At 30.1% G+C, this 24932-nt stretch overlaps 1 protein-coding gene across 1 annotated transcript in view; it reads right to left on the minus strand.

Annotated features, from left to right (window-relative positions):
- LOC113376054 (cAMP-specific 3',5'-cyclic phosphodiesterase, isoforms N/G-like) overlaps positions 1-3899 on the minus strand; it is a 167960-nt gene extending 164061 nt beyond the window's left edge. The window contains exon 1 of the mRNA XM_026615985.1: positions 3787-3899. Coding sequence (XP_026471770.1) covers positions 3787-3866 — 80 coding nt within the window. The 5' untranslated portion in view covers positions 3867-3899. The remainder of the gene's footprint in view (positions 1-3786) is intronic.
- Positions 3900-24932: the final 21033 nt, after the last annotated feature.

The raw sequence follows: 24932 nt of genomic DNA on the forward strand, positions 1-24932 counted from the left end.
ATTGAAAAGAAATTTTATTAATGTTATTGAATAAATATATATTGTTACAGACTGGTTGTTTGGTAACAATTGCATTCTGATTAAAATTAATGTTAGAGGACGATCACGCTCAAACTATTATGAAGTAATTTGAATTGATGTGCACATTCTGGAATTTTATATCATGAATATTAATGAAGCGTAGGAAAAACAATGTATTTATAATATGGCTAGATTTTAATGAAAGCACCAGGATATAGATAGATATTAAGTAGAAAAGTTTTCGATTATATGCTCATTATTTATTATATTTTTTTTAATGAATTTATCACATGAAGTTGTTTTTGTTTAGTATAGAGATTTAGTGAATGGAGTCCTAAACTACTCAAAGTACGTATATTATATAAAGCGTATGACGGGGCACAAAGGTCCAAATTAACTTTGAGCAATTATATTGTGAAAACCAATAAAACTCCCAGTTAATTCATCATTGTAGAAATGTGTTCTCATTTGCTGTTTTTCAAAAATTTGTCACTTGGTCCTTTTTACCCCATAGAGGGGTTAAAATTGAAAGCCAGATCTGATGTTTTCTTTTTAATTTTTAAAGGTTTTTACGAAATATTAGCTACATTATTCAACCAATACAAAATATAAATTTCATGGCTACATTTTTCACACAAATAACACTGTATATAACCTTGATCTGGTATTTAGTAAGAAATATTCATCAGCACAGTTGAAACAACTATTTATTTAATTTGTCTCTCGTAAAATTTATTTTTTAACTTAATTTTCTTTTTTATTTACTATTTTCATTGTTTACACCTTTGCCAGAGAAAAGTTCAGTTGGTCCTTTTTACCCCTCCCACGTGTAAGCATTTATAGAGGTTATACAATAAAACCGTTGAATCTCACTTAAAAATTAATAATAGATCACATAAAACAATTTATATTATAGATCTCATCTGTTAAAGGTTATCAAACGCTGCAAGAAATTGTGACGTTTCCTTATTACAGAATTTAGAACGCGCGCTTACAGCCACTTAAATTCATAGAAAATCTAGTAAATTGAATAACAACATCAACGAGTTATGTTTGAAAAACATTATGAAAATATGTTATAATTTAAGTAATAAAATTTAAAGTATTTATTCCCAACAAAATTTATGTGATAAACCACATATTTTACTTTATTCATTTGCTAAGCATTAAGATTTATTCTGTTCATTTTCAAATTAACTTTTTCTGTCGATTTTCTTGCTGACTCGCCCTAATTAATTTTGTGCTGAATATATATTAAAAATGTGCCAAAACGCGCGAAGAATAATAATTGGGTATTTTATATTTATATAGAAGAGTTGTATGCTCAATTTAAGATTTATTTTACTTCAATTTAGATTTTGTTTGAGTATGTATATGATTAAGTGAGTACTATGCATGATATTGAAATCAAAAACAAATATTTCAACCAGCTGTCTTATAAAATACAATGTCAACAGTCAATGAATGTTTACTTGCAGTCTGTCTGCAGTTAATATCTATAGTTAGTCTGACTCTGTTACTGATACAACTAGTGATACATGGCAAATTGCTGGAACTTTCCGTATTAAAAATTAAAATTTTTAAAGATTCAATTTTCTTCCAGAACGGGAAAAAATCGATTTTTGAGATTTTTAAAATTTCTTAAAAAAATTACCTTTTCGAAATATTTGATTTTTTATGCATTTTTAACAATCGCAATGCGTTAGCTGAGTAGAAACGAAATATCAAAGCGCGTGGGCGCCGCGTCGCAGTATAACAGATAAACATGGGTACGTAAACCAAAGAAAAGTAAACAAAATTTTTTCCAATTAATAAAATATCTATAAAATATGTGATATATCCTATGTGCATATGTCTAAAGATCACTTTTGTCCGCCAAATGACATAATTATTCACGTTTTTCATTGGATTATCGGAACCGCTAGATCTGCCTTTCCAAAAATTTCACTCAGTTTCGCTCAGTTCTTCATTTCGTCAATACAAATAAAATGTTTTTGGAATCACTCAAATCGCACACTAAGTTCTCTCAAAAATTGAATTATCATTTTTGTCACTTTTTGATCCGTATTTCGGAACGGCTGAACCTGCCTTTGCTGAAAACTAATCAGCACGTCTCCCCATCAATAGGAATCGATTGTTCTTTGAATAATTCAAATTAATTGATCCGTGTTCTCGAAATCGTCGACGAAAATTGTATCCGCACATACAAACACACGCACATTTTATCTTATGCCAAATGCTTAAAAACCTTTGAAACATAAAGATATGAAAATTTTCATTTTCGATTTTTTGCGATTAAAAATATATAATTACAGTTTTAAATCGATATAAAATAAAATCGATAATTCATTATAGAATGTTATTTCGGAACGAGCTCAATAATTCACTTGTACTGTTTTGCTATATAAAAACACATTAAGGTATTTACTACGATGGTGTTTTATTGGGAGCCCTTTATGCAGAACGGGCATTTGTCTTATGAGTCAATTTATCACGAGAAACTCTTCGGTATTTTAGTAAAAATAAAACTACCGACAACAAAAATCGTGGTAATACCAAGATCCTAAGTATATATCAATATATTATCAAGATTGTTTTATATATTTTGAAGTATCTTTTACGGAGTTTTTCCTTTACTTTTATACATAATTATGAAATATTGTTTCTGACATAAATGCAAAGGCACAAGCAAAAGGCCTTTACCGAGTAAAATTGAATTTATAAGGTATCAAAACATCGGCAAGGGAATATGCGAAAATCAATTCATATGCTCGGCGGTGCCAGAAAAAACAAACAAGGAACGTTAGACAAAATTTCTAAAAAGGCATAGAATATATTCTAAACAAAGCATACATTGTTTTATGGTATACATATATAATTTCATTCTATTTCCAAAAATACACAATAAAGTTTTATGGTTAATTAAGAAAAATTTGCTAAAAATTGTAACAAAGTTAAGTAGTAACAGGCGTTTTTCAACAAATTCTTGAACAATATCAAAATGTTTTTTTGTGTCGATTGGGCATGTAAACTCTTTCGCAGGCCGACGCAATATACAGAACTGTGTAGGTCCGTCATTTTTGTTATATAATAATATTATGTTATACTGTACCGTCATAAAAATATATATATATATATATATATATATATATATATATATATATATATCTTTCATTTGCAGTGTGGAGAAAAACATACTTCATTTATAACAAATTAGATAAGACGAATACAGGTAAATGCTTCAGAAAAGCACCACCCGAGCAAAAATAATGTATAAAAATACAATAACATCATCTTACACAAACAGAATGTGTTTGGCCACACAGACGATATCGCTCAAGGCTAGACTCAAAAATTTTGCTTGATAAGTTGTGTTTTGCGCTTTGATCCGATCTGTCGTGGAAACAGGCGGTCCACGAATGATTTCAGAGGGTGGGTGTTCTACGTTCCGATGGTCATGCACCTAACGAGCGGCTTCTCTCTAGTGAAGGGTCAATATGTTCTAACAAGCATATGAAAGTCCCCGAAGGAAAAGGATAAGGAAGCGCTTGAACAAACAGACTATCAACAATATTGGACATAACATATAGTATTTGTCCTTCTTTATAGTCTGTTGTCAGTTCACGTTCATGATTGATAAATTGTCTAAAAAGTTCTTAAAAATAAAATGTTTTGATTACAATTCATATGCTGAAAGCGCTGTCAAGAAGCCGGTCGTTAGACGCGCGGTGCACGTGGTAACGAGTTGGACGCAATAAACAAAACCTTCTGGTATCCTTGGAAAGCGTTGTTTCTGAAGAAGTAGCGGTGGCCACAGAAGTGGCCGATGATGCTGTACTGTCCATACGTGTTTTGCTTAATGAAGCATTGGTCGTAGCTGTCGTATTTGTCGACATTATGGAGCAAGAGGCTGACGGATCTTCGATATCGTTCGGCGTCGTCAATTGTGTCGGAGGCGATTTTGGCGCCTGAAATTTTATTGTCGCCGGACGACGAAACATCGACCACAATAACATCAGTATCGTGCCTATCATTGCTTTGCATCGCGTCGAATCGATATAGTTACCGCTTGAGCCACTAGTTGCTACGACCTAGTCACACACAATCAGGGTGGTCGGTAGGGAAAGCGGCAAGGCAAAAAAATGCGGCCGCCACCCGCCACCGGTAAACACACACGTATTCGAACACAGTAAAAGAAATTAGGATATGACACATCCACAGAGATCACTGCACAAATCGCGCTAAACACTAGATCGCACGGAGTAAATACACGTTACATGTGACAAAACGGACATCGGGACGTGCGGCTACCGCACGCCGGCCCGGCTTCACGGCTACTGATAGGCACTGAAAGGGGCGCACGCAACGTAGACTGGCATACCTTGTAGACGACGATCGCGGTTGTATGTTGTCTCTTGTCAGATATTGAGCAACGTCATCGCCTCTATCAATTCTTCAGTCTATGCCGCTATTCTATACTGATCTGTTGACGTACGGTCGTGCACGTGGCCGTACAAAACTACTAACAACTAGCAGTAAGTGGAATTCTGTCTTAAGGTAATTAAGGCATCGTGCCTTAAGGCAAATTGCTGCAACTTCCCGTATCAAAAATATTAATCATTTAAAAACGATTAACATTTAAAAAAAAAATTACTTCGAAAAAATTAGATTTTTGAGAAACTATTAATTTGACAAAAAATTACTTTTTTTTAAAAAAAAATTATTTGAAAAAGAAAATTTTTTTCGAAAGAAAATTTTTTTAGGCACTGAAAGGGGCGCACGCAACGTAGACCCCTTCATATTAGCCGTTGACGGTCGCTTCAGCGGAGACGCACGATACGAAGCCGCTCGGGATAGAGCGAGACGGAGAGTGCATGTGTACAGCGCCATGTCCGGGGTCACAGCGCAAACTCAACGCCTTGGGAGACTCGCGAACTGGCATACCTTGTAGACGACGATCGCGGTTGTATGTTGTCTCTTGTCAGATATTGAGCAACGTCATCGCCTCTATCAATTCTTCAGTCTATGCCGCTATTCTATACTGATCTGTTGACGTACGGTCGTGCACGTGGCCGTACAAAACTACTAACAACTAGCAGTAAGTGGAATTCTGTCTTAAGGTAATTAAGGCATCGTGCCTTAAGGCAAATTGCTGCAACTTCCCGTATCAAAAATTATTAATCATTTAAAAACGATTAACATTTAAAAAAAAAATTACTTCGAAAAAATTAGATTTTTGAGAAACTATTAATTTGACAAAAAATTACTTTTTTTTGAAAAAAAAAAATTTATTTGAAAAAGAAAATTTTTTTTCGAAAGAAAATTTTTTTTGAAAGAAATTTTTTTTTTTGAAAACTAAAAATTTTTTTGAAAAAAAAAAATGTTTTCTTCATTTTGACATATTTTGGAAATTCTGAACTTTCTTTCACAGCAATCGTACTGCTTGAACTGCATAGAGACGAAATGTCACAGCGCAAGTGCCGCGCCGCCGTTTAACGCATAAGCATGGTACGGAACCATTCTATGGTACGGAACCCATAGAAATGTAAAAAAAAAATATACTTATTGTTGAAATCTCTATAAAATATCTGATAATTTGATGTGCATATGTCTAATGATCATTTTTAACCGCCGAATGGCATTTTTTTTTACTTCTTTCATTAGATCTCCAAAACCGCTAGACCTGCCTTCATGAAAATTTGATCAATTCTTCATCTTGTCAATACAAGTGAAATGTTTTTTTGAATTATTCAAATCGGACACTCCGTTCTCTTGAAAACTGGGTTTCGGAGGTCTAACAAGAAAAGTAAAAAAAATGCCATTTGGCGGTCAAAAATAAACATTAGACATATGCACATCAAATTATCAGATATTTTATAGAGATTTTAATAATAAGTATGAATTTTGTTTACATTCCTATGGGTTCTGTACCAATGTTTATCCGTTAGACAGCGACGCGGCGCTTACGCGCTTCGATATTTCGTCTCTATGCAGTTAAAGCAGTACCATTGCTTTGAAAAAAAGTTCAGAATTTCCAAATTATTTCAAAATAAATTTTTCTTCAAAAAGTCTTTTTTTTTCAAATAAAAAGTAAATTTTTGTCAAAAATTTATAGTTTCTCAAAAATCTAATCTTTTCAGAGTAATTTTTCTTCTAAAATGTTAATCTGTTTAAAAATAAATAATTTTTGGTACGGGAAGTTCCAGCAATTTACCTTAGGCACGATGCCACGCGCCCCACTAGTTTTGTAATAAAATAATGTACTGTTCTAGCCGAATGATGAGCCATCACACCCGGCCTCAAAACGTATATAATCAAATAAATATTTAATTCTATTTTGACGCATTGGCTGTTTTACTATAAATCAATCAACGATTATTAATTCATAATCATATTTACCAAAAATTCAGATAGACAAAAAACACACATTACGCACTTATTGTTATTCCACCCACGAACGTTGTCAACGGCAGGGTAGCAAACTAGTAATTACGTGACTTAATTGATTTTCACAATTACAAATAATGTTTGTAATATCCGATGATGCCTAAAACGATTATTGCACCACTTTAATTTATAAGTGGATTATAAATATGGTGATGCTAATGACAGTAGACTAATACTATGAGTATCCAATTATCAAGGTAAACACTTTCAAAACACCGAATCAGTACTTGCGCATGCAAGCTATTAAAGTATTAAAGGAGATCATATTGAAGAGAATCTAAAATTAGATTATGCAAAGTTAATACACTTTATAAAAAGTTAGATTATCCTCATAGATATAATCCGTTGTATATAAAAGTGGTCTGATGTTTTAGGAAATAAATATTGTGTTTATCATACCTAGTGGATATACCATATTAAACTCGTACAATTACAAATAAATGATTGACAATATGTAAAAAAAAGTTTTTTATCTATTAGTGTAATGTTTATCTATTAGTAAAACTAAATAGTAAAATAAGGAGTTCTTGATTCAAAATGTAGAACTTGATGGAAGCAATAAAAATAAATATTTAAAATTGCAGCATTGCATGCGAACCAACGCTTTATTGCACATAATGTAAGTCTTACCATGGAATGTTTATTTTGGAATGAATTGCATCAAACAAGATTAAAATTAATTAAATAAATACAACAATGTTAAATACACTCAGAAACATTATTGTCACGCGCCTTCATCTTAAATAATGAATAAATGAGATCATTACTATCTGATATAGGATGGTCTTGAAATGAAGACCTGAAGTCGATCCAATTTCAAGGACCTAAGGGTATATATGTACACTAGTAAATTTTTGATTTGTAATTTGTACGTAATGCTATTTAAAACTCATACTTTTTGCAAGGAAATTTAAAACTTTTGAAATGCAAACCAAAAAACTTTTCAAATTTCTGCTTCAATGCTTCTTGGTCCGGCGCTTCGGCTTTCAGTTCCCTGTATTGCTGTATTGTCTCCTCTCGCGAAAGAACCTCAACCATCTGCGTTCTCTTTTTGCCCAACCCTATTTTTAAAGCTATTTTACCTTCGATGACATTATTGTAGGAGGTACTTTTTCGCAGTATGGGTCCAATCCAGTTTGCTTTATTTTTCAGGATTGTGCTTAGTAGAGTCCTTATTCTCTCAGGACTTCTTCATAGGTTATCTTGTCCGCCCACTATATCTTCTCCATTCGTCTCCAGCACCACATTTTAAAACTCTCGATATAGGATTTGTCGGTCTTTCTCAGAGTCCATGACTCTGATCCGTACAGAATCTCTTACGCAAGTCGAGACTCAGTTTGCTCATTAGTATATATATATATATATATATATATATATATATATATATATATATATATATATATATAATTATATCAATGTAGAAATTGATCATTATTGAATTTCGGATGATTTGCTTCAACCTTTTATTTGTATGTGTATAAGTTACAGTGCCATTATGGCAATTAAATAACGAGTCATAATAAGCGAAACGGTATCAGAATATAATACTTACATAACATCAAGACATCTTTACTTAATTGGAGCTTATTTGATTTGTCATGGAGAATATCATAATGATTTCGCCTGTTAGATACAACATTTCTGTGAGAATTATTTTTGTTGGAACATAACCAGCTGAGTTATCTGTTTGTCTGTATCATAAGTTTTCAAACTTTTTTGTGGGCTTTGCCATAGAGAGTCCATTTACTAAATATCAATTTTTAATAAATTTTTAACTGTAATAAACTAAAGTTTATTACTTAGCATTAAAAAAATATTAATATCCAGAAACACTATTATTAAATATTAAAAGTAAAAACACATATTACTTGAATACATTATTAAATGAATTTAAAATAATAGTATAAAAATAAAGTAAGCGAAAAGTAAATGTTCAATTCTTAACAATTAGCAACAATTTTGTAATGTTTAATCTTACATCTCTTGGCTGATGAGTCTACATCTTCAGTATACATTTTTTTGGTTAAGAGATCACTATTTTACAACTAATCGTTTTCTATCTTTAGCATCAAGAAATACTATCACAATCTCCAATAGCGTAAATAATATTGTCAAGCCTTGAAATAGTCAGCAAATTGGATCTTTACAAGCTTAACCATATTACGACCAAAAATTCAATGCCTACTTACGGTACAACTTACACATTTTTATATAAAAGAACAGTGCTTTTATTTATTTTTTAGTTATATTTATAAATATTGTATATGTATTGTATATGTATTAAATATAGTAAAATATAAGTAAATGTATATCAATGTGGTGTATTATGATAAACTAGGACCACTATTCCATTTTGGACCACTATTCCATTTTTCGCTCACGTGTACCCTCTGAATGTTGTCATGAACTTCTAGGGGTCCATGTGGACCACCGTTTGAATCACTGGATTATATGAAGAAGTAATAATAAATAAATACAGAGCAAAAAGTGTCAAAAATGGCATTAAATTTTTGTGCGAGCGAAACGTCCGATTTAAATGATGCGATTAACATTTTATTTGTATTGACAAAAGGAAATTTGTGAAATCCAATAAAAAAAGTTAAAAAAAACGCCGGACAAAAATAATCATTAAACATATGCACATCAAATTATCAAATATCGCGCCAAGGTATGTACCGACATGGTTAATTCACCAAGACATCGATACACTCACAACCAGTGAAAAAATTAAAAAGAGTGCCCTTAATTTCATGAGTAAAATTGACTATCATCCAAACGAACTGATAGCAAGACTTTACAACACCACACATAATATAAAACTAAAAAGAATGCAATTAATAGATCTAACGCATTAATCAATAATCAGTTGTTCTACCATATTATCTATCATAAGTGTGTGTATGTATAGTTTAGAATTGTATGTACATATTTGAGTTTCTTTTTTTTATAATACCAAAATTTATAATTTAGTACATTAATAAAAGGTGAACCACTGGGTTTTCCTTTTAAAATTTAATTTTTATTTGAGATTGTAATTTATAATAAAATAAAAAAATCAAATATTTAATAGATATTTTAATAATAAGAATAAATTTTGTTTACATTTCTATAGGTTCCATACCAATGTTTATCCGTTAGCGGAACATTGGCGCCGGATAAGGATGCGGCGCTTACGCGCTTCGATATGTCGTTTCTACGCAGTTCAAAATTTCCAAAAAATTTCAAAGTGTGAAAAAATCTAATTTTTCGAAAAAGTCAACTTTTTTTCAAAAAAGTCAACTTTTTTTCAAAAATTTAAACTTTTTTAAAAACCAATTTTTCAAAGTTCTAAAAACAATTTCATTTTTTTTTATTTTAATTTTTGGGACGGTGAGTTCCAGCAAGGCACGATGCCATGCACTACAAGCATTCAATTCATTTGATAAAAATATATTTTCCTTGACAAGAACAGAAAAGAACACATATACTTTAGGTATACGTCTCCACATACGTTTCGTGTTCCAAAACCGTCACATCCATAACTTCCATAAATAGGACGATCATATATCACATGAATGACGATTCTTCAGACGTCGCCACCCACGCGTCGTCTTTTGAAAGAAACATTTATTCCTTTAACATTGTCAATCCTAGTTTTCAATTAAGTTACAAGATACAGACACTATCTGTCCAGGTCCCTCTCACAAAGGATCTCCGGTGAAACATCCTCGGCATGTCGTATGCGTACGTGCGCGGCGTACGTAGCCGTATATCTTTTTTTCGCAGGCCCGCCGCTGTGAGCGCGCCCTAGGATGTGTGTCAGCGGTAGTGTTAGAACGAAATATAGAGTACTGAGTAAATGTCGATACTTTGTGGTCGATAGTGAGTACTTTTGCTATCGATTTTTTAGCTCGATCTACTCAAAAAGAATTGACAGCGTAATCTATTAACTATTAACACCACTCACTGCCAAATGCAAGCAATAGTCTCTCTATAGGAGGTCATAATTGTTCAAAGAAGTGTCAAAAAATGATCCCGCAGGGCCATTAGTCTCAGAATTTATTGCTCAAAAACTCAAAATGAATATGACCACACTAATAAATAAAGATGTTTATTTATTACTCTTATGTAAAATGAAATGGCTTTTCAAATTACCTTAAATGTTTTATGAAAATATATTCAACAATCGAAGTATGATTATTTCAAATAATAATATTCATCAATTTCAATATATTAGTATTTTGCGTTTATTATTTCGATTCTTTTTTACGCAGAATACTAATATATTGAAATGGATGAGTATTATTATTTGAAATAGTTATATTTCGATTCTTTTTTACGAAAAATACTAATATATTGAAATGGATAAGTATTATTATTTAAAATAATTATATTTCGATCCTTTTTTACGCAAAATACTCATGTATTGAAATTTTTGAATATCAACATGCAAACATATGGGTTTGAGTTTCTCGGAACCATTTAAACTTTAAATCGCATCGCTCCGAAGGGATGTTTCTCTACAAGTGTCGAAATATTATCTTGACCGCCATTACACTGAATGTTTATTGCTTTCCGAAGAGCTTCATATTGCACTTTTATGTAAACATGTAACGGCTTTTTAAAGTTGCATGCTCGCTAAAATTATTCATATAAAAATATTCAACAATTATAAAATATTATTTTACTTAAAAATACTTAAAAACTATTGCTTTTTGAATCTAGTATCAGACTATTATATTGTTTTAATCAAAAATACTCAACTTCTATAACTTGTCTTTTTTTTGAAAAATTATATAATTTGAAATTAATATTGAACAATTACTGTTAAAATTTTACAATATTGAAAATGATTCTGATTTAACACATCGGCTACAAGCAATAGAATTCATTCTAATATTGTGACATGATCTTTAAAGAGTTTTAGATCATTCTTGCACTTATGTATGATTTTTATGAAAATTACTCAAAATTCGATATTGAGTACTATCGATACTTTCGCCACGATATTTTTTTGGCATAGATATTTTGATTAGACACTTTTCAAAGTACTCAATATCGATCTTTTGTCTCGATACTTCTAACACTAGTCAGCGGGCGTTTCTCGGATCGAGAGGGCTTTGCCATTTTTATGAAAATTACTCAAAATTCGATATTGAGTACTATCGATACTTTCGCCACGATATTTTTTTGGCATAGATATTTTGATTAGACACTTTTCAAAGTACTCAATATCGATCTTTTGTCTCGATACTTCTAACACTAGTCAGCGGGCGTTTCTCGGATCGAGAGGGCTTTGCCATCCGCGCGCCGTGACGCACAATCAAAGTCTCGACTTCAATTAGAACAGGGGTTACTAACAATTCCGGAACATACAAATCCCCTGCCGGGGTAAGAGTTTTATTGCGTGCGAAAGGTAGTTTTAATAAATCGAGATAGTTCAGAGTTGAGCTTAATACTATGCATATTACACAGAACTGAATTCTGTTTCACCACTGAGTATTCATTGTTCGAAGCTAACAATAGACATCAAAGGACTTTTAGAAAAAGGTGCGCGGAATTTTTCACTGGAATTCATTTTTCTACAAATGTGATGAGATATAGAAGCGTGAAAAAAGTTTTTTTTAGTACATTATAAGATCGAATAAATGAACAAAAGTTTCTTCATTTTCCCTATTATAAATTAAAACCAATGGTAAAAGGATTTAAAACTATTGGCACGTGAAACCTATTATATTTTACTATAGTATTTTGATCAATAGTATTTAGTTAAAATTTCTAGATACAAGCCTATTTACATGTCATTCATCTAGGTTGCTCGCCCGTAGGTAAGCGGTTAAGACCGACGGGACTTGTTTCAGAGGTCCCGGGTTCGGTACCCACTTCGAACAGCCTGTTGTCAGGCAACATTGACAACGATTTTCACTTGGAAATATAGATAGTAATATGTTTCGTAGTGAAAATAGCCCTCACCCGGCATTGCTGCAACATATTCGCCCTATTACAGAAATTGTAAAAATAATTTATCATACAGAGATGTGGCAATCTGTCAAACAGACTATTATTAAGTCAAAATCAGTACAACAGCTTTTAAGACTATTAGGTTCTGATTGCTGTTCAAAAATAATTAAAAAAAATAAAATAAATAATCTAGGCACATGTTTTGCTTGTATAACATGAGTCACGAAAAAAATATTATTTGTATGATTTTCTTATTTAAATCTTTACATAATTCGTTAAAATTTGTCTTATTAAGAGAAGAATCTCATAGATGTTACAAATAATACATTTTCTATAGTCTATGTCAAACTTATAATTTTATAATATTAAAATTACAAATAATACAAATAAATTTTACAAAATAATTTAATCGTTTCTGAATAGCTAATAGGATAAAGCGGAGCTTAAAGGTCTGCGGGTAACAAGGCCCACCACTGACATCTCAGAAACAAGTAAAGTTTTGAATTTTTTACTAACAATATTTGAAAGTAGAGAGAAAAAATGTTTAACTAGCCATCATTTTGATTTTCAGGATATCGGAAGATGAACGGCAATGTTTGAAAATCCATAACAAAAGTATTTCTTTTCGTTGTTAGTTTTTATGGTTGTTTAGTTTTTTAGTTTACGAAGTCCTAATATAATTTTCAAATCTACGTTATTCAAATGTTTTATAAGATGTATTGTTATTTTTAGGTTAGATTCAACAGTCTTTTACAGGACCTCTATAAGCTTACATGTTGGTGGGGTAAAACCTTCACCCAGGCAAAGTTGTAAACAATAAAAAAGCAAAGTAAGTTAAAATAAGCCTACCAGATATAATCTTACAAGATATAATTCAATTAAACAGTTATTTAAACTCCCCGATTTTTGACAAAGTACCAGATCAAGGTTATATACGGTATTATCTCTATAAAAAATGTACCCATAAAAGTTATATTTTGGATTTTTTGAATAATGTGTACTTTGTAAAACCCATTTAATATAAACAAGACATTAGACATATTACCCCTTGGCTTTCCCATTTTACCCCGCCTATAAGGTTAAAAGGACCTGGTGACAAATTTTGGAAAAGCAGCAAACCAACATAGTTTTACAATGATGAATAAGCTGGGAGTTTTACTGAACATAGTCAGATGGTTGTTTGTATGATACGTCTTATTTGTTGTGATATAATTGGTTTAGTTTTCTTAATATAATTATTCAAATTTCACAAGAGTCAAATTGGACTCTTGTGCACCGGCCAACCCTATATAATGTAATCAAAATATTTAATTTATATTTCCAAAACAATCTGAGATTAAAACATCTCATTTTATCAAGGTTTTTAATATTTACTACTAAATTTTTTAATTACAACAATATCGACTATTCACTTTTAGAATTTTTAAATAGTAAAATCAATTTTAAATTGAACATATTAATTTTTATAGATAAAGCTATGCACTACTGACAATGAGAGAAGTTTACAATGTGCATTTCTGTGTTCAAAATTCTAACTTCTAATTGAGCTTGTTTGTATAAAAGTTTCAGCGAATAAACTGCGTTAGATGTTCATAGTCAGGTACACAGAAATGTAATTTGGAAATTACAAAGTTTTGTACCTAAAGTGAGTCGTGTAAGGATTAGTTTGTTCGTGAGAAGTTCTTGTATTGTTATTACTTGATTTGAAATTGTAAATGGTTCAATAAAATATATCTCAGTATATATTACTATATAATTATAATCAACGTTCTCAATAGTACATTATTAGATATAGGCAGTTAATTGACCAACTATCTAAACCATCATTTCTGAAAGCCGAGTCAACATCGAACAGTAGAAATATTCTTGTTTTCATTAAATAGAAATTAGAAACCATCTCTCAGAGATCGAATTTAGCACGTTTATATTCCAAATGGTTTATATCCAATAATGATATTATTTCACCATAAAAATCCGCAGATAGACGATTAACAATTACAAATATTACCATTGAGCTTCAAAAGCAAAACTAGAGAGCCAAATAAATAAAACAAAATACAACTAACATATGTGATATCACAATTGTGAACATTTCTGGGCTTATTAGCCCTCTAGAACACAGAAAATATTATGTTACAAACATCAGTATATGAGACAGAGAAAATCCGATTTAATCCTGACATGTTTTCATATGTCACATTGTTGAGCATTCATTTCAAACAACACGGTGAAAAATATTACATCTGTGTTTCATACATTTTTATATCATTTGAAAAATGAACTAGTAAATTTTATATGGCTGTATTTGAGTATAATGGAACGCTTTTCTAATAAGCCATACTTGAACTAAATAGGAAAGAAGATTTATAAGTATATAGATATTAAGAATATATAAAAGTATATAAGTATATGAAATTAAGAACACTTTGTACGATTTATTTGATAATATTGTGTAGGTTTGCTTAATTTTACTTTGTATAAATGCATGTTATAACATAATATAAAGAATTATTGTGAAATTCTGATACAAGCGTATATATAATTTCAATTTTAATTTTTCTTATATTTATATTATCTATATTAAAACAATGTTTTACTAACGATATTAACACAAATATTAAAATAAAAAATATAAAATACAACTAAGTGTATAAAAGTCATAAAACATAGTTGGTTCCACTGCTCGGATAAAAAATATGGGCTGATTTTGCAAAATTAAAGATTTTATTAAGAAGTTTAGTTCTTTGATAATCGTAAGCATATATTACATAGAAATTAAACTAAACTCAGAATAAATTAATTTAAATATTAAACACATAAAAGTAAGAATTCAAATTCTTCCTGTGAAATGACACAAACATCCTAAAATATTATAGGCCTACAAGAAGTAGTTTCATTATAAAAATTGATTAAAGTTGGGAATTAGTACTCTCAGTATATGCAACGTATATATTCCGCTCTGTGTTTTATACTGATCACCGTTGACATGCGCTTTTAAATAAAAGAATATGAGTTACAATAAAATATGTTAAACAAGTTAAATTATATGTATTGTACCTATAACAATAATGAAGAATGTAAGAATTAAATTCAATTATATGTAGGAAAAACTGGGTACGGTTGTGCCAAGGTACGGTAGTGACAGTCGTCATAACAGCTAAGTACTATAGTGATTTTGTTAGGGTCTAAAGTGAGAAAGATAAAGTATTTTTATTCGAAGAAGTTTCCATTATTGCATTGATTCAGCACCTTACAATAACATAATCTAAAGACCGCTTTGTTTATTATTTTGCTGTAAGTTGAACATTAGTAGTTATTTATCAGTAATTAGTTTTTGCATAGATAATTTAGCTCAATCATAACAATGATTTCTTTTCAAAATTTTGCTTTGGGTACGGTTGTGGTAAATTTTGTGGATACGGTTGTGACACGTATTTGTTGTTCTTTCCTGGCAAAGATTAAAAAATGATAAAAAATCTAAAATAACTAAAAGACAAAAGGCGAAAGAGATAGAGAAAGTAAAATTTACAAAGATTTCTTGTTAATTTTGTTTAAAAATTATTTTTATTATGTATTGTTATATCTGTTTGAATGATTATGTTGTGTTTAGTTACATATTCCTGATAATAAAAGTGGCCATTAACCATTTTGGTGTTAATAGTTATTGCTTTTTAACATATGTTTACGCCTCTAACAACCGTCCTGGAATTGTGGATAATACAATACACATAGAAACAATACACCAAATTTTGCATTTAGCTTGTGACTAGGGCCAGAGGTAGCGATATCGGTTCAAACGTGGCCTAGCACCAACTAGTCCCGGGTTCGCTGGTTTGATTCCCGCTACCGCCAAAGCCCGACATCAGACAACTTTGATGTCAAATTTCCACTTGAGGTTATAGATCTCAAATATAGCCTCAAGTGAAAATCGCCTCTCTTGGGTATAGTTGCATATATATAATAAAAATGTCAGCAAATACTTCAAGTATAGTTGAATAGTCATAATTGGATTGGACAACTACTGCGTTGCCATTCATTCAAAAATCCATATAATAAAAGTCAAAACAACTACTGAATGTCCTAAGTGTGACAGATTGTAATTAAAAAAAAGTTTAAAAAAAATAAAAAAGATCTTATGACTCAGTTAACTGGTTAAACTAAATAAAATTATAATATATGTATAGACTGAGTTGGTACCGCACATCGCCATTCTTGCAATCAGTATTTTACGGTCAAATAGCTAACACAATAAAGTAACATAAAACTAATTAAAGCAAATCACAATGTATGTATAAAGGGCGACTTGATCGATGGGTATATCGAGAATCTGGTTGAATTATTCGGTCCGACCGACCGAACGTTCGTTCACGCATCCTCCTAGGCCTAGGGTTTTCCGCGCCCGCTACCGCCGTTTCTACCGTCGCATTAATATGCGTGAAAGAAGCGGATTGAGCACACACACCGTATAATAGAGATGGAAATTATTCGTCATTATAATGCAAATATCGATATTGTTATACTCTGAATATCGATTTGAATTCGTATCGAATATCTATTGTGATTCAATTCAATTTAGCCTGGAGTTATTGCAATATGTACCAAAAAGCTATAGTACACGTCTAAATCAAGTTAGATAGGGCTAATCATGATATGAATATTATTTCTTTGTCGTATTATTCATGATGAAAAATTGAGAATGGTTTTAATGGTAATTTATTTGACCACCTGTTTGCACCTTACAAAAATGTATATGAAATTTTACAATTATTCAAAAAAAAAAAAAAAATACATCATTCTATAAATCTGTATTTGAAACGAGGCAAGTTACATGAACTTCCCGATATGTGTAAATACTCGACTTAATCAATAAAAAATAAATGAATTTATGAGTATTAAAAGTAAGTAAAAAGTATGAGTGGATTTATTACACATATTTAAATACTAACACGTTAATTCGGAGTATTTTCTAAAAGCAAATTTTCAAAAATCAACTATTTTTATAATTGGACCAGTTTCCGTAAGACTTCGACGGTTTAGTAAGTTCATGAAGACCAAGTACTCTATCGTTATACAATTATAACAAACGTCAAAAAAACTACTAATTTTCTCAAATTTTGATGATTTGTTAAAATTAAACTACTTGTCGTAAGGCCGTAATATTTCAGTAAGTTCTATAAGGCGATGATATATATCGCCAAAAATAGTTCCATAAAAATCGGCTTAATTTTTTTTTTCAAAAGTTAATTACAAGAAAATGGCTCGGTAGATTTTCACCTAAAACTAATCAGTATCATTCCCAACTAATATCTTTCAAACAGTTGTTGATTTTTTAAAATCGATTCGGTAGTATGAGCTTAAATGTGGACGAAAAGTTTAACATTTTTATCCAAATTACAAAGAAACGGCTTGGAAGATCAGTGCACAAAACTGACAAACAATAGTCCTCATTGAGATACATCAAATGACTTTTAAATTTTTGAAATCGGTCCAGCCATTTTTGAGAAAACGTCGATTTACAGCAAAAAATCTGTTCACATACACACACACACACATACTTTTTCCAAATTTGGTTAGTTTCCTCTACAATTCAAAATTGCTAAATTCACGATTTTTGTATAAAATAAGAGTAAACAAAATATCCAAAAATATTCTTTATCTTGCATTCTGGCTGAAAGTACATTTGCTATTGATGAATTACACTTGTTTTAATGGTTTATACTAAACTTTGTTATTGAATTTAGAAGATTATGTGCATCTTTTTCAAAAAAGTGAAGAAAATTGTTGAAAAATAAAAATACCCGTAAGTTATCTAAAATGTATTATTTTAAAATTCAAAAAAAAAACTAATTGTGAAGTGATGAATCTTAACTCAGAAAAATAAAGATATTAATGCAATACACATTTGTTTGAATGGTTTGTACGGAATTTTGTATTAGGAAATTTTATTTTATTTAGTAGTTATTGTGTTAAAGTAATAAGATTAAAAATATTATTGTAAAAAATTCTTAACCTAAATATGGACTGTTAAATCATAACTCTTTATTAGAAAATAAATATTTATGCTTGTACTGTGATGACGTATATATTCGTCATGAAGAAAAGGCAGACTGGTGTATATTGTCGAATATACTCGTCATACGTATAAATATTTGCCAACTGGTAATATAGATTGCAAAATTTGGAAAGAAAAAAAAAATGAAGCTATGCCAATAAAAAATAAACAGTCGTGACATTTAGTCTAAAACAACATTTTACCTCGATTCTGATGACACAAAAATGTACACACGGTTGAGTAAGTGCTCCACACTTGACTGGTTAATCGTAAAATGTTTAAACCAACTTTGAAAATATTATATCTTTACAAAGACGATTAATGCTTCATAATTTTATGGTGATATTTTGATTGAATTATATATTTGCGCTGTTAGTGCCTGAATATTAGGCAACATTTTATATCTTTCATTTCAGTTTTACGTTAGTATTACTTGTGTGTGATTACTTTTCACGAATATTATGAACATCGACCTAAAATGATCCAGTTCAATCTTTCACCCCTAATGCGCCCTACTATAATTTACACCCGAAAGAGTTAGGTGGTCGCCCGACCGTCACTAACCCGTCTCATGCCGCTTAATATTTCAGTGTTTCTCATCATTCGGATAAGTTTGGTCCATGGTCATGAATAATATAGACGAAATATAATGTATATAGGCCCCGCCCGAATACGATGCGTCTTCATTTTTCAAGTCTTAGCCTAAAATACGAGATGATTTTTCATCTTGCTGACGCGAATGTCAGATAACATGTAGATACACATGAAGAGCAGTATAAAAAAATATTTACACATATATCATGTGCAAAAAAATTCATGTGTGGACTACAAATATATATTACAGGCATAAAACGGTTACAAGGGAATGTCGGAATAGAAGCACTTGCGGAGACAGCCATGGCAATTATTCTTCATTTATTTGTGTTGTACTAGTTGTAAAAGTTTATTCGCGTAGAATCGAACTATATCAGTGATTCCAAAATGTGCCTATATGGACTCTCAGAGGTCTATGACTTCATTCTGGAATTCAGCAAAAAAAATCCAGGACCACAAATTGAAAATGGAGGTCCAATGTAGTGGATCACTATACACCACGTTAATGACTGTGCATTTATATTATGCTAACTATAATAAAAAGTCACATACAATTTTTATAAATAGAACTAAATAAAAATATTGTTATTTTTTACAAAAATATGTAAGTTGTAGCATAATAAGCATTCGATTTGTGGTCGCAATATGGTTGAGCTTGTAAAGACCCTATTTGCTGATTATTGAAAGGCTTGGTAGTATTTTTTGTGCTTTTTGAGACTGATGAGCCAACTCTACTGTAAAATAGACTGATGTTAAGTTACGTGGCAGTTTTTATACTAAATTGTACTAAATACTGCCAAAATGCCTTGCATTTGATGTACAATCAGGCGTTTTACACATAAAATGCAACTTTACTCATATGCTATTAAACCATATCACAAAGATCCAGTTATCATAACATCGTGTCTTTGACATTTGTGCGTTTTCTAGGTAAAGTTTTCTATCTAAAACGCCTGACTGCAAAGCAACCATATGAATTTGACAGTATTTAGTACGATTTTGTGCTGCTATATGACATAGCCTTGCCGGAACTTAAACTTTTAGTAAAATTCAAAATAGTGATGTCATAACAAGATGTAGACTGGACATCATTAGCCGGGAGATATAAGATTTAACCTAAGAAAAATATTGCCAGATAATTGAACATTTACTTTTTGCTTATTTTATATTTTTATTTTAAGTAACATGTATTTTTACTTTGAATTTAATCATAAACTTTAGTATAGTTAAAAATTTATAGAAAAAAATTGATATCGAGAGAAAATAGAGGTTCCATTCCAAAGTCCAAAAGGTCAATGACACAATAGTTTGGGAACCTATGAACTAATAAATAATAAATGATGCGCAGGTAATTTAAGAATAAAAATGCTCGTTGGTTTGATGATTTCAACAATTGCAATTTTGTTTCATACAACAAATCATGAAAAGAAAACAGAGAGAATTATCGAAGTATGATATACGGCTCTATGTTTTACGATTGTTCTCACAAACAATTCCTACTATGCTCGATTAGTTTTAATCTGTACACAGGTTGCTTTGTCTGCTGGAAAGCAATTTTCTTTGTTATCTGCAGAAACGCAATAGAAGGTGTTATTATCCCTGTATTTACTTATTAATAAAATTCATATGGTTTTTAGATTAATTTTTACTTTTAATATTGACTGATGCCATATTATTATAACCAATGTAAAGACATCGGTTTTTACTTTACGTTTCCAAGTAAAAGTAGTAATTCTAATAATATAAATATATGAAATAGAGTATAATATAAAAGAAGAACATGAAAACCTACGTTGGGAAATATCACTACAACAGTGGTGCACGGCATCGTGCTTTAAGGCAATTTGCTGGAACTTCCCGTACCAGAATCAAAATTTTGAGAAAATTTATAAATTATCATAAAATCAAATTAAAAAAAAAATGAATAAAAAAATGATTAATAGGTTTTATTTAATTCATTAGTGAAAATGATTCATAGTTACCAATTTTGCACTTTTATTCACGATGTTCGGTACGTATTACACTTTTATGTATTTAATTATTACCACTAGCTTCGTTAAAAACAATTGTTACATCCAGATATAAAAATTTATGGCCATCACGTTTTTGTAGTTAAGACCCGGCGATTTGGCTCGTATTTCTTGGTAATTCTACTAATGTTTCAAGTACGTGTAATTTAATTGTATCGAAACGCTCTACTAAAAGTTAGACCGTACACAGAACTAAATTAATTCTTTCTTTGGTAGTAATAAATAGTGATATATATTTCAAATAAAATATATTAATAATAAGAATAAACATAAGCTTGATATTCAGTTTTATGGTCAGACAAAAATTAAATTTTCTGTTAAATTTTGGATTCTTCTTCAAATCATCATAATAGTATATGATATATGAAACCTTATATCAAGCTTTTGTTTATTCTTATTATTAATATACTTTATTTAAAATATGCCAGAATTATAACAAACCATTAACAATTTTAATAAACTCCATAATCAATGTGTTAAAATGTAAAATAGTTTTATATAAATTATAGTATCTTTTAAAATTAGCGATTTAATTGACAAAGTATAGCTAGTTTTAAGTATAATGATATATTAGATCATCTTTGAATGATCCTTTCAGCATTTTATCGAATCATTCAGTTTGATCTCATACCTAGTGTTTCTATTTACACAAGTTTATTGAAAATAAGAATATGCCTTCATAAACAGGCGTTTATAAGGAATCTTCGGTTAATAAGGTTTAGTTGCACGTTATAGAATTAAAACTAAGAAGCTCCAGGAAGCTTCACAATTTCCGATGCAACAATGTACTGGCTTGAAGACGAACACTTTTCACGTCTTTAGTTAGTATATATATATATATATATATATATACACACTAAACAAAACTTTGTAAATATTTTTTAAAAATAAAAAAAAATTGTTTTGATAATAAGATGATTAATATTGTGTTTTATTTTAAATCCAATAACAAAATATTTTGTAATTGTATATGGTTCCTCTTTATAATTGTATTCTTTATGTCAAGTAGTGGCAACTATAACAAATTGGTATTATGAATCATTGAAATGTTTCATGAGTTTTGTTTACGTAGTTTTTCGAAGACCAGCCTCAACCATCCCAAGTCTGATAATTTATGACTCTTGAAGTTACACGCTTCCAGAAGACAATGCCTGGCTAAGTCGATAGTATATACATAAGGATATTAGAATAGTAGTAATTTTAGAATATGAATATCAACTAGGCAAGTATAAAAAATCTGTACACTTTTTAATGCAAATGCGTCAAGTTACAAACATCCTAATGCCACGATTTGTCTAATCAACAGTTGAAATACTAAAATACTGTCCTTGAGTACGATGGATTATTAGTCACATCATTAAATTATATAAAAAAAGAGCGAGTGGCACAACCGTCCACACCCCCAGAATAGTTATGAGAGGCATAAAAATATGTCAAACAATAGCTATAAACACCAAATTGGTTTATATCGACTTATTTATCGTTATTATCGACTTATTTAAACAAAGCTTATTAAAGTAAGTACAAATTATTATTAACAAAGCATAATTTTTCAAACTGGAAATCTTTGTGAATACTTTCGTTTTCTCGTATTGAATTTACCGTTTTCTTTCATATTTGGTCTTATTTGGTCTTAGTTAAAATAGATTTTTCTCTTTCTGTTTAATATTGGCCCGAAAATTTCTGTCACAACCGTACCCAACGGACACTTTTGAAAATAAATAATAATTATGACTGTATCAGTGCAAACTTAGGAAAAAATATTATTATACTAGAAATTGCATCAATTTAAAATGGTAAAGTTCAATACAAAAATTCATTCACAAATGGTAAAGTTTATGAAGTTTAATTTTTGTAGTTAAATCAAGAACTTTATTTAATAAATTGCAGAAAAATAAAAAAAACATAATATGTGTATATTTACATAGTATTCCTTCCAGCCATAATACGAAATATTACTATATATATATATATATATATATATATATATATATATATAAAGTGTGTGTGTGTCATTATCAAAAAATAATCATGTAATCAATCTTTTTTGTAAGTGTCACCTTATGCTCTATATATAATTAGATAAAATTAAATTATCGGTGCTCTAGTAATGATATATCCAATTAAATTTCTGATATTTCATTTACTATAGTTAATTATATTATTAATTGAAGCGCAGTAAGCCACTAAACGAACCGTTTGCGAATCGCCTGATTGCAAACTGCTCTCATCAGAGAAACGAAATATAGTATTGCCGCCTCTATCGGCAATGCGGTGAACGAGCGAAAATAAAGTTTGAATAACGTATCAAAATATATATAAGATATTTCTAAAAATATTATAGAAATTAATGAAAGAAAATCATTTCAAATGCCTTACGTTCAAATTTTTATTTAAGATTTTGAAATCATAAGTAATAAAATTTATAAGATTCAATATACCAACTATGTAATAATGCATATTCTATTCAAAATAAAAACATATTAATTAGTTAAACTGCTTTTTAATATGAATTGAATAATATTTTTAAATGTCGGATAAATAACGTTTATTTATATTGAGCCAATATTGGTTTTGAACATGCGGTAAATATTGTTTATTTATATTGAGCCAATATTGGTTCTGAATATGGGATAAATATTGTTTATTTATATTGAACTCATATTGGTTTTGAATGAGATTTAATATTATTTATTGATATTGAGCTCATGTGGGATCCAAATTCGTTTTGACTCTTCGCTTCCATATGAGAAAATGTTAACGGTATAATATTAGGGCCATATTGATAAACTATATATAAGGCCCACTTAAAAAACAATATTGCGCCCCTATTCGTTTCTACTGGGGAGTACTTGTAAGGGATCATATAATGAAAAGATTTGTCTACTATGCTTTAAAATACATATAAGTAAGATGTTTAAAAAGAATAAGTAGCTGAATGCATGTAATGTAATATAATTTATTTTACGTAAATGTTTAAATTTCACAAAAGTAAATGCAATGTGTGCTGTTTCAAAGAATTTCAAGTTGAACGATTAAAATTCAATTAAAAAATTGAACAGCTCTACATTTCAAAATTTCGGAACATTATACGTACTTAATGATTTTTAATAATTTTAATGTGGTTGCAATATAATTATGCACCATTAATTTAAATGTCTTTATTTTTGTTATATTGATAAATTGTGAACAAGCAATACTTTCCTCTGGTGTAAATTTTCAGAACAACTTCGAGTGCAGACTCAGTCGTAGCACAGAAATAAACCGCGCGAAGTTTCACGATTCGAACTGATCGCCGACAGAGTGAACCCCGAGAAACGACAATGAAAATTTCCAATACCCATACTGTACAATGTTTACAACAAAATATACTACAGGAATAAAATTGCACACTAAAATTATTATAATACTTATTTTTTCATATAATAAAAACTTGTAACAAATAATGTAAAAAATCAGACTCAACTTACAAAATTTCAGCCAAATTTTCACATAATCAGAACGCAATCCTACTAAATGATTGATATACTGAATTTGTATTTATGTATTAAACATTTATTTATTTTGTATTTGTATGTATTTGTTGCAGTTCTTATTACAATCACTTATTTGTAACTAATCGTAAATTATAATGAAAGAAGATATATTTATTGGTTATTTATTATACATACATCGCGGACTTTAGTTTTAGAAATGAACGCCGTGTAAAAGCTCAATGCCATGAGGATTGTCACCTTCATAGCCAATATAACAAAACGAAAATACCTCCGAACAGAATTATTACATCAACAGAATGTTTGCTATATTTATGCATTATTAAATTAGTCATAACGTTTCATATATAAAAA

The sequence above is a fragment of the Ctenocephalides felis genome, unplaced genomic scaffold (assembly GCF_003426905.1).
Source record: "Ctenocephalides felis isolate EL2017-DRISC unplaced genomic scaffold, ASM342690v1 CF-g0.4_SCAFFOLD_01886, whole genome shotgun sequence".
Lineage (NCBI taxonomy): Eukaryota > Metazoa > Arthropoda > Insecta > Siphonaptera > Pulicidae > Ctenocephalides > Ctenocephalides felis.